At 43.5% G+C, this 12,276-nt stretch overlaps 1 protein-coding gene across 1 annotated transcript; it reads right to left on the bottom strand.

Annotated features, from left to right (window-relative positions):
- Nucleotides 1-5,241: 5,241 nt before the first annotated feature.
- LOC109903718 (antigen peptide transporter 1-like) lies at nucleotides 5,242-11,686 on the bottom strand. Its single transcript, XM_031801932.1, is given in 14 exon segments — nucleotides 5,242-5,928; nucleotides 6,160-6,296; nucleotides 6,529-6,648; nucleotides 7,577-7,710; nucleotides 7,712-7,800; nucleotides 7,879-8,067; nucleotides 8,315-8,443; nucleotides 8,725-8,919; nucleotides 9,164-9,369; nucleotides 9,982-10,100; nucleotides 10,271-10,377; nucleotides 10,379-10,573; nucleotides 10,692-11,021; nucleotides 11,468-11,686. Coding segments are annotated over 13 exon segments (2,166 nt in total). The 5' UTR covers nucleotides 11,010-11,021; nucleotides 11,468-11,686; the 3' UTR covers nucleotides 5,242-5,700.
- Nucleotides 11,687-12,276: the final 590 nt, after the last annotated feature.

The following is a 12,276-nucleotide window of genomic DNA, read 5'->3' as shown; positions in this document are numbered from 1 at the left end:
CTTTCAAGTTCCACGCATATGATGAAGCAGCATCACAAGCAGCCCAGATCTTGATTTTATATTTAGCGGGTTTAGACGGTATGTACTGTCTGAAGGGCATAAGCTGCTCATCAACAGTAACGTTGGGCCCAGGGTTGTAAAACACGAGAAGGTGGTCCACCCACTGACCTGATTGCAGCTAGCTTGTCTCTCTGCCGCCGAGCTGGTCTGGTGTCTCGGTTACACTAACTAGCCTCTCTCTACAAAAATCATTTCTGCCTCCCGGGTGGTGCAGTGGTCTAAGGCACTGCATCACAGTGCTAGCTGTGCCACCAGAGACTCTGGGTTCGAGCTCAGGCTCTGTCACAGCCGGCCGCGACCGGGAGGTCCATGGGGCGACGCACAATTGGCCTAGCCTCGTCCGGGTTAGGGAGGGTTTGGCCGGTAGGGATATCCTTGTCTCATCGCGCACTAGCGACTCCTGTGGGGGGCCGGGCCCAGTGCACGCTGACCAGGTCGCTAGGTGTATGGTGTTTCCTCCGACACATTAGTGCTGCTGGCTTCCGGGTTGGATGCGCGCTGTGTGAAGCAGTGCGGCTTGGTTGGGTTGTGTTTCGGAGGACTCCCGTACGTCTCTCCTGAGCCCGTACGGGAGTTGTAGCGATGAGACAAGACAGTAACTACTAACAATTGGATACTATGAAATTGGGGAGAAAAAAGGGGTAAAAATAATTAAAAAAATAATTTCTAAGGCCCTCTGAGCAAAGTTTTTTTGCCATACTGATTGAATGTAGTAATGAGCCACACATGAAAAGCTATTCATTTGTTGTGTCCCTCCCCAATTTGCACCTGGCTGGGGTAGAGTGTGGGAAAATACAGAATGTTTTACAATGTATCGAAATAATGTATTGTAATAGCATTGTGCAGGTTCCCGCAAGGCATTGTGTAGTTTCACACACTTACACAGGGTAAATAGTGCGAGAAAAGCGGGAGACAGACAGACAGACAGGTTCTTGGTGCTATGTTGAAACAGCAGGCCCAGGGAGGAGGAAGACAGAGTGAAGGCACACAGCAAACATTTTTGTTTAATTTTTACTTGTTTTCACCAACACACTTTTCCACACTTACCCTCGGGTCCAGTGGACCTGAACACCACACAATGTAATATAAATGTGTGGAGGGGTGCACAGTGTGCACTCAATGAAAATGTGTTATTTTACATGTTCATCATGAGCCAAGGCCATTGAGTCTCAGGTTGAAAAATTATGAATTGTATCATTTCTTTGAGTAAACATTGAAAATGGGTCCCACAGACCCAAACACCACACAAGGGTTAAAAAATCGATTAAACAACATGTCATGGATCAGCGAGGACGTTGAGGGGACAAGCACATGCAGACAAACATGATTTGTTTTACTTGTATTTTTTATATGATTATTATTTTATTGTTTATATATCGTTGTGTTAAATATGTGTGTGACTGTCTATCAATGTACTAGTGTTTTGTACTTGTCGTGTTTTTTTGGACTAGAATAGACTAGTTGCTGCCTCAGCAAAAGCTAATGGGGAAACAAATAAACAAATACCGTTCCTATGGTGTTTTGACAGTTGAGCTGTGGTGGACCCACTACCAAATATATTTCTAACTAAACCAAGACAGTTCATCTGTGTCGTTTACAGTGTAAGCAAATGAAACAAGCAAGGTGGGTAAAGCCAAGCATGAGCTAGTGAGATCCTATTGGCGTGTTGTAACATGTATTTGCATATTTCCATGAAAAACGCCTTTGTGAAGTGTGTGTGTTCACAAAGTCAATTCGACAGTGCACTCTTAAACAACAGATTTTTTTTTAACCTTTCGCAAAGCGTCAAGTCTATAAAACTTAGTCCACTGTGTTTGTAAGATTCTAGTTTTGGGAACAGCAAAAATGATTGACGTCAGATGTTTCATCAATGAGAAAATGTGAAGAATGTCAGCCCAATTTCACCTAGTTCCATCCTCACCTAGTTCCATCCTGAAAAACAACTTCTATCTCAAGGCAATCAGACTGTTAAACAGCCATCACTAACACAGAGGCTGCTGCCTACATACAAACTTGAAATCATTGTCCACTTTAATAAATGGATCACTAGTCACCCTGGCCCTCCTACAACCAATATACACAGGCAGTTAGGAAAGCAAAGGCTAGCTTTTTCAAACAGAAATTTGCATCCTGTAGCACAAACTCCAAAACGTTCTGGGACACTAAAGTTCATTGAGAATAAAAGCACCTCCTCCCAGCTGCCCACTGCATTGAGGCTAGGAAACACAGTCACCACCGATAAATCCACGATAATTGAGAATTTCAATAAGCATTTTTCCACAGCTGGCCATGCCTTCCACCTGGCTACCCCTACCCCGGTTACCAGCCCTGCACCCCCCACAGCAACTTGCACAAGCCTCCCCCATTTCTCCTTCACCCAAATCCAGATAGCTGATGTTCTGGAAGAGTTGCAAAGTCTTGACCTCTACAAATTAACTGGACTAGACAATCTGAACCCTCTCTTTCTAAAATTATCCGCCAAAATTGTTGCAACTCCTATTACTAGCCTTTTCAACCTCTCTTTCGTATCGTCTGAGATCCCCAAAGATTGGAAAGCTGCCGCGGTCATGCCCCTCTTCAAAGGGGGAGACACTCTAGACCCAAACTGTTACAGACCTATATCTATCCTACCCTGCCTTTCTAAGGTCTTCGAACCCAAGTTAACAAACAAGATCACCGACCATTTTGAATCCCACCGTACCTTCTCCGCTATGCAATCTGGTTTCCGAGCTGGTCATGGGTGCACCTCAGCCACGCTCAAGGTCCTAAACGACATCATAACCACCATCGATAAAAGACAATACTGCGCAGCCGTATTCATCGACCTGGCTAAGGCTTTCGACTCTGTCAATCACCACATTCTTATCAACAGATTCAACAGCCTTGGTTTCTCAAATGACTGCCTCGCCTGGTTCACCAACTACTTCTCAGACAGAGTTCAGTGTGTCAAATCCGAGGGCCTGTTGTCTGGACCTCTGGCAGTCTCTATGGGGGTGCCACAGGGTTCAAATCTCGGGCCGACTCTTTTCTCTGTATACATCAATGATGTTGCTCTTGAGGCTGGTGATTCTCTAATCTACCTCTACGCAGACGACACCATTCTGTATACTCCTGGCCATTCTATGGACACTGTGTTAACTAACCTCTAGACAAGCTTCAATGCCATACAACTCTACTTCCGTGGCCTCCAACTACTCTCAAATGCAAGTAAAACTAAATGCTCTTCAACTGATCGCTGCCTGCACCTGCCCGCCTGTCCAGCATCACTACTCTGGACGGTTCTGACTTAGAATATGTGGACAACTACAAATACCTAGGTGTCTGGTTAGACTGTAAACTCTCATTCCAGACTAACATTAAGCATTTCCAATCCAAAATTAAATCTAGAATCGGCTTCCTATTTTGCAAAAAAAAGCATCCTTCACTCATGCTGCCAAACATACCCTCTTAAAACTGACTATTCTACCGATCCTTGACTTCAGTGATGTCATTTACAAAATAGCCTCCAACACTTTACTCAGCAAATTGGATGCAGTCTATCACAATGCCATCCGTTTTTTCACCAAAGCCCCATATACTACCCACCACTGCGACCTGTATTCTCTTGTTGGCTGGCCCTCGCTTCATATTTGTCGCCAAACCCACCAGGTCATCTATAAGTCTTTGCTAGGTAAAGCCCCGCCTTATCTCAGCTCACTGGTCACCATAGCAGCACCCACCCGTAGCATGCGCTCCAGCAGGTATATTTCACTGATCACCCCCAAAGCCAATTCCCCCTTTGGCCGCCTTTCCTTCCAGTTCTCTGCTGCCAATGACTGGAACGAATTGCAAAAATCACTGAAGCTGGAGACTCATATCTCCCTCACTAGCTTTAAGCATCAGCTGTCAGAGCAGCTCACAGATCATTGCACCTGTACATAGTCCATCTGTAAGTAGCCCATCCAACTACCTCATCCCCATATTGTTATTTATTTTTTTGCTCCTTTGCACCCCAATATTTCTACTTGCACATTAATCTTCTGCACATGTATCACTCCAGGTTTTAATTGCTAAATTGTAATTACTTCACCACTACGGTCTATTTATTGCCTTACCTACATAATCTTACCTCATTTGCCCACACTGTATATAGATTTTGTTCTATTTGGTTATTGACTGTACGTTTGTTTATTCCATGTGTAACTCTGGTGTTGTTTGTGTTGCACTGCTTTGCTTTATCTTGGCCAGGTCGCAGTTGTAAATGAGAACTTGTTCTCAACTGGCCTACCTGGTTAAATAAAGGTGAAAAGAATGTCATAATAATAATGCACTTTAATAATGTTTACATATCTTGCATTTCTCATCTCATATGTATATACTGTATTTTATACCATCTATTGCATCTTGCCTATGCTGCTCTGTCATTGCTCCTCCATATATTTATATGTATATATTCTTATTCCATCCCTTTACTTAGATTTGTGTGTATTAGGTAGTTGTTGTGGAATTGTTAGATTACATGTTAGTTATTGCTGCACTGTCGGAACTAGAAGCACAAGCATTTTGCTACACTCGCAATAACATCTGCTAACCATGTGTATGTGATTTCTCCCACGACCCACGACTGGACTTCCTCTCAACAACATATTTGGTGGTGAGAAAACGTTCTAAACGGATGCTTCAGCTTTATAGCCCCTGTGACGTGTGTGGTTACCCCTTGTCTGTGCTGGTTACCCCTTGTCTGTGCTGGTTACCCCTTGTCTGTGCTGGTTACCCCTTGTCTGTGCTGGTTACCCCTTGTCTGTGCTGGTTACCCCTTGTCTGTGCTGGTTACCCCTTGTCTGTGCTGGTTACCCCTTGTCTGTGCTGGTTACCCCTTGTCTGTGCTGGTTACCCATTGTCTGTGCTGGTTACCCCTTGTCTGTGCTGGTTACCCCTTGTCTGTGCTGGTTACCCCTTGTCTGTGCTGGTTACCCCTTGTCTGTGCTGGTTACCCTCTAAACACTGACAGTATTGCTGGGGGTCAATGTATGCGATTCGGCTTGGCCTTTGGCATCATTATCTAGGCCTGTAGCAATGGAAAGAATAAGTGAAAGCATGTCATTAGGCATTGCCCATAATAATACAGATCAACTGCAAAACGTACACATCATGCTGTTATTATGTAACAATTCCCCCACATTCAGATACTAAATGAAGAAATTATTTCAGAGAGCAGAATGTTTATTGTCATTAACACAGAACAGAAAAAGGCTCCTGTATTGTACTGCCTTGAAGAGACAAAACATTCTTTGGGATCCCTATTTACACTATATAGTTAGAACACAAATGTGGGAGAACAATTTAACTAAAATAAATGTAAAAATAAATACAAAAGGCATTTGGGGCAGAAAGAATACTTTAGTTACACTATAGTGCAAATAGAAAGTTGAACATAGAAATGTGCTCTTTGTATGAAACCTCTTATATTACAGGTCTCTTATTGTAATCAGTGAGGGGATTATGATCATTTAACAACAGTTTGATGCTATGATCTCAGAGTATTTGTTAAGCATATGCGATGCAGTAGAACTAGTAGGTAATAATGTTGAAAATGTGAGATGGTGGCAGAGTGGGATTTCAGTGTAAATTGAGAAGTGTCATGGGATTGGAGCCTCTGTTTTAGTTGTTTAGCTCCTCCCCTTCTTTGCGCTGGAAGCCAGTGTTCTGCCTGTTCACCATGTCAGCATAGGTTCCACCTTTCTCCAGCAGCTCAACATGGCCCCCCTCCTCTAGCACCTTTCCCTCCTCGAGAACGACAATGTGATTGGCCTTCTCCACAGTGCTCAGCTTATGAGCAATCAGCAGGACTGAGCAGGGGTTTGAATCGTTGAGCAGAGCTTGTTGGACCTAAGGACATGGAGAGAAACATGATTAGTTTGTTTGAATTAAAGCCACTGAACTGTCAGAGATTAGCTGAGATTAAAATACACTGTAAATCAATATTTAATGTTAGGGAAGGAAACAACCTCCATTGGGTTATATTGTGAGTAAATTATCAACAGCAACTGATTATCCCCCCAAACAATAGATCTGTCAGTCTGTTGTAGTGAAAGATAACAAGATTCAGAGTTCTCCTACCAAATGCTCACTCTCTGTGTCCAAGTTACTGGTGACATCGTCCAGCACTAGAATCCGAGGCTGTCTGATTGGAGCTCTGGCGACGGCAATGTGTTGCTTCTGCCCTCCTGAAACCTGGCCTCCCTTCTCCCCGGCATCTGTGGAATAAAGAACAACAATTAAGTATGAACAGTAGAGCTGGATAACACACATCCACTACAATCATGTCATCAGTAGGTTACTGAAGGAAAAGCACTAACAGTTCAAAGTTAAAGCTATGCAGAGAAAAGTGTAACGTTCTATCAGTAAGGACTAAACAATGCCCCAAAGAAACAATATTACCAATCCTATCAGGATGAAGTCAATATGAATGAAGCTTTTGGGACATACCTGTATCATAGCCATTGGGCAGGTCAGAGATGAACTTGTGGGCGTTGTCCAGCTCAGCAGCCTGGTACATCTCCTCATCAGTGGCATCATCTCTGACATGTTTCAAATCAAAATCAAATCACAGTTATTTATAAAGCCCTTCTTACATCAGATGATATCTCAAAGTGCTGTACAGAAACCCAGCCTAAAACCCCAAACAGCAAGCAATGCAGGTATAGAAGCATGGTGGCTAGGAAAAACTCCATAGAAAGGCCAAAACCTAGGAAGAAACCTAGAGAGGAACCAGGCTATGAGGGGTGGCCAGTCCTCTTCTGGCTGTGCCGGGTGGAGATTATAACAGAACATGGCCAAGATGTTCAAACGTTCATAAATGACCAGCATGGTCAAATAATAATAATCACAGTAGTTGTCGAGGGTGCAACAAGTCAGCACCTCAGGAGTAAATGTCAGTTGGCTTTTCATAGCCGATCATTAAGAGTATCTCTACCGCTCCTGCTGTCTCTAGAGAGTTGAAAACAGCAGGTCTGGGACAGGTAGCACGTCCGGTGAACAGTCAGGGTTCCATAGCCGCAGGCAGAACAGTTGAAACAGGAGCAGCAGCACGGCCAGGTGGACTGGGGACAGCAAGGTGTCATCATGCCAGGTAGTCCTGAGGCATGGTCCTAGGGCTCAGGTCCTCCGAGAGAGAGAAAGAGAGAATTAGAGAGAGCATACTTAAATTCACATAGGACACCGGATAAGACGGGAGAAGTACTCCAGATATAACAGACTGACCCTAGCCCCCCGATACATAAACTACTGCAGCATAAATTCTGGAGGCTGAGACAGGAGGGGTCAGGAGACACTGTGGCCCCATCCGATAACACCCCCGGACAGGGCCAAACAGGCCCTTGCCAGAACGAGCAAACAACACCGGCTCCTGACTCACCACACTGATCTGAGAGAAATTATTCATTTAGATAATGCATTTAGTTGGTTAATAACTTCTCGGCAAACATTGTGATCATGTAATTTTCTTTAAAGGCTGGTAGCTAATTATGTTAGGCACTAATATAGCTTAGGGGAAGAGTAACATTGCTTCCATTGCTGTTTGTAATGACCTGGTTGTGCAGGTACTGGTTCTTGTAGCTGTTCAGTGGCTGTCCATCCAATAGGATCACTCCTTCCTGGGGCAGGTAGAACCTCCAGCAGGCTCACACAGGTGCTTTTCCCTGCTCCAGAAGCCCCCACAAGGACAGTGATCTGCCCAGGCCTCAGCTCCAGAGACAGGGCCTGAGAGAAATTGAGATTTAATGTATGTTATTTTAATTCATATCCAGTATGTGTATACTGTAAATATACTGTAGATACCTTGAGCACAGGTGTATCGTCCCTGGTAGAGTAGGTAAATATGACATTCTTGAACTGAACATATCCCTCAAGTTTCTGTGGGGCAAGGGTGCCTTCTGTAGGAACATGGGGCTGTCGGTCCACATACTCGAATATCTTCTCAGAGCCACCGATTGCCCTCATCACACTTGGGTAACACGACATCACGGTCTGTCAGACAGGAGGTGTAAAAGCGGCACCATTAAGTGACTGTCAAAATGTTGCTACTCAAAACTCTAGTTGTGATTCAAATGTTGTGATAATGATGAATAATTTTGACCCCCTATTTTGCTGTAGAACAACTTGGCAGTGCCTTGTTAGGGCGTGTACATTTCGGTCTGTTTGGATTTGGCAGTAGGGACCAAGCTTAAGATGGCGGCAGGTAGATTGAATGGATATTGTTCATCTATGGCCTTACCTCCACAGCAGAGGAGAACTGGAGCTCGTAGAGCACAAAGGCCACCAGGTCCCCACTGCTGACGGTCCCCCCTGTCACCAGACTGCCGCCATAGTACAGGATACTGACCTTCAGGAACAGGCTTGACATCTGAGAGGGAGACAGATGGGGTTACTATTGATTATGACTAAGGCTCAGAGTTTTCCAGATCATGTAAACAGGAAACACTCTGGGACCTACAGTAGTTATAGTCTATAACAATGGCCCAGAGCTTTCCCTCGTCAGTTCACATGGCCAGGAAAAACTCAGGGCCCTTATTACAGACAAATTCATGCAACCTCGTGAGTCAATGTGCAATCCAAGCTCTTTGGAACTGAATTTGATAAATTGCTCACACCCTGTGACCGTTTACAATTGAATCTGAGACTCACACTATTGGTCCAGGTTGAGGCTGCGTAGGCTGCTGCTTCCTCTTTATTCAGAGAGTAGGTCTTCTCCAGCCTCTTCCTGTAGCTCTCCGTCTCGCCCTCCTTGTTGGCAAAGCTGCGTACTGTCTTCATAGAGGAGAAGGTCTCCGTGGCAACGTCATTGGCCTGGGCTAGTGACTTTTGAACCTTCGCACCGAGCTTATGGGACAAAAACAATATTCACAGTTACCTTCTGATTGGTCAGGTAACATTCTGTTCTGTCTGCTTTGTAGTGCTATTTTTGGTGACTGTAACTTGTAGAATCAAGATGTATGCAAACACGAAACTGCAACTCTCAGACAAGGTTACTCATCACGGGAGTGTTCAGTAGTTCACAAAACTACAGATCTGGGACCAGGCTACTTCCACAACAATAGGTTAGAAAAGGTCTGATTTCCTGTACCTGGTACCACTTGCCGGGTATCTTTGGTATGACCCAGATGATAGGAAGCCCCATCGCGGTGAAGAGGGACAGCTTCCAGGAGAGATTGAGCATGAAGATGAAGTGGAAAGTGACCCGTATGAAGTACCACATCAGCAGACTCAACTTCTCACTCAGAGACTCACTCATGTTGTTGGTGTCCGTGGTGATGCGTGACACAAGGTCACCTAGAACAAAGGTCATAGGTTAAGTTAGCCCCGCGGAGGGGACGGCGTGCAAATATATATCACATATATATATATATATATATATACATGTATAGCATAAATATATAGCATATATACTTTGAAGAAATGAAAGACCCGCACAATACTCTTGACAGGATCACTCATGTTTATTAAGATACTCTCCTTTTCACGTCACTTTGGACATACAGTATGTGTTTATCAGTTAGCTTAATCAATTAGTAAACCAGCAACTGTATAAAAAATATATATTTAAGAAAGGTGAAGTACAGGTAACTGCCAAAATAAAGAAATCACTTGAGCAAATGATGGATACATAGTATATTGAAAGCAGGTGCTTCCCCCCAGGTGTGATTCCTGAGTTAATTAAGCAATGAACATCCCATCATGCTTAGGGTCATGTATAAATATGTCCAGCTGCCCATTATTTTGGCTCCCATGGCAAGAAGAAGAAATCTCAGTGACTTTGAAAGAGGGGTCTTAAAGCAGTATAGGGAATCTATGTCAGAGCACATTGAAGCTATTCTGGCAGCTAGTGGTGGTATTTAATTTATTTAGGCAGTTACCTGCTGATTGCAATGAGATATGACTCACCTGTCTGAGCTTTGTCAAAGAAAGCGATCTCCTGCTTCAGCACCGACTGGAAGCCTAGGCGCTGGATGGAGGTGTGTATGCGACACATGGTGATGTTGTAGATGAGGTCACACACAGCACTGAATGATAGAGATGGGAGAAGGAGGGCAAATAAACACGTTACTACAGTATCATTACAATGAATGCCCTATGAAAGTGGTTAGGACACTTGAAACCTCAAAATTAAACAGGAGTATCAATTGGAAGGACTCAATAGTATCACATCACTAATTATTGATATATGATGTACCACACCTCATGACTGTAATCAGACATGACCGTGATGGCGTAAGTGAAGGCTTCAGGCTCGTCTTCATTCATAATCCAGTCAGTCATTCGGCCGGTGTAGTGGGGAATAAGCCATCTCACCAAGGGAAGAGATGACGACAAGACTCAGCACGACTCCAAAGCGTATGATATAAGGCTTCATGTATCCCATCAGTTTCTCTAGAGATGCCCCAGTCTTCTTCTGTGGTTCCTTGGTGGGCTTGGTAAGAAGAGAAGGGACGTAGCGTGTCCAGTACAACCATGCTACGACTGTTACGCAGTAGCCCTGAAGTAGTTGAAAAAAAAGTGATTTTAGTTTGTTTGGTTTATCAATTTTTAAAACAAAAAGGGTATATATATTAATATATATATATATGAACATAATTATAGCAATATAAACCCACCCCCTGCCAGGAGTGCCATCCCCATAGCTGCCCCAGGATGGACTGGCCACATACCCAGAGAAGGCTGATGTAGATTGGGCAATGGAAGCAGAGGACCCCCATGCTCTGGAGCCCCTCGAAGCTGCTCATCCATAGGGGACTTCCAGGGAACGTGAAGGTGAGAAAGAGGTGGAGGCCGGCACGGAGCAGGCTTCCACCACACAAGGTGATGAGGGGATGGGGGAGGAGGAGAGGGGAGAGTTGGGCCAAGCGGACTGTCTGCACCACACACACATCCATGCACAGGGAGAGCAGTGGAGAGAAGTTCATTTTCGGCATTCCGAACAGGCTCTAGAACAGGAGTTTGGGACAGATAGATAATGAGGTTGAGGAACATCAGGGTTATATTGAGGAGGACTAAGTGGGATACCATATGGAAAATGAAATGTACACATAGATTTGTTTATAGCCTATTATGGAAAAAGTGACATTTGGGAATTAGTTCACACAAAATCCCAATTAAACCCTTGGGACATAGATTATCTGAAAATATTGGAAGGAGTGTGACCATTTAATGAAAAACAGCTGGCCGACTAATAAGAAACACCATTGGGTGCTGGAGTATGTAATCAACTGTTATGGCTTCATTTTTACTTTCACTTTCAACTAGGTGAATTTCAAAGTCGTTTAGGCTTCAGGATGGATATGACGAATGGTATTAACACATTACAATGCATTATGTAATATATAATACAATATAACACGCAAATTACTTTTTGAAAAGATAGACTACTCACGTTTGCATATGGGCTATTACGAGTGAGGTTGCAATTTATTCTGAATGTCAAGGAAACGATAGCCTATATCTATTAAGAATAGATCTAAGCTATATTCTATGTTACACCCTCATATCATACAAAGGGCCATCTTAGTATTAATTTAGTTATACTGCAGTCTGAGACTGGACTGGAGGACCCCACGTTCAAGTTGGTGATTGTGCTTCATACCAAAACCGAAAATACATAACTGAAAAGTCTCTCATGAACGACCTGCCCCCTCTTGCCATGCCTTACTGAGTTTTGCAAACGCCGATTTTAGATTAATTATACTATGCTATGCTTTATGTGAAACGACTAGGTGATTACTGTGTAAGGGCTTGATATATCTGAAAATGTTGTACAGTAAATTACTTACTGGCTGATTCACCTTTGAATTTGAAAGGAATCTCATGTAGAATAGCGACATCGTGTGGAAAGCTTGATGACCTACACGATGATAATCAAATCATTATCACTGCTCTATCATCGATACATTATTTCTACGATCATCTTTTGCATATTCCCCCTTGACAATGCACAGCAGCCTAATGTTTTATATAGGTTTATATAAACTCATCATATAAAACATTTAAAAAACGATTCTAGGTTTTTGCTCAAATACCTCAAATGAAGGTCAAGAGTAAGTAGTATGCCTTAGCCTGAAATAGACTTGAAAAGGCACACAGTCTTTGTTGTACCACCTGCTGTGAGGCTGTTTCTTGGCACAATTGATGAGTCCTTAGGTTAAGGATGAAAGAAGAACCCCCTAGTTTCCTGTTCCTGTATCC

This window comes from Oncorhynchus kisutch, linkage group LG2 (genome assembly GCF_002021735.2).
Source record: "Oncorhynchus kisutch isolate 150728-3 linkage group LG2, Okis_V2, whole genome shotgun sequence".
Classification (NCBI taxonomy): Eukaryota; Metazoa; Chordata; class Actinopteri; order Salmoniformes; family Salmonidae; genus Oncorhynchus; species Oncorhynchus kisutch.
This window is presented reverse-complemented; position numbering and strand designations above follow the sequence as displayed.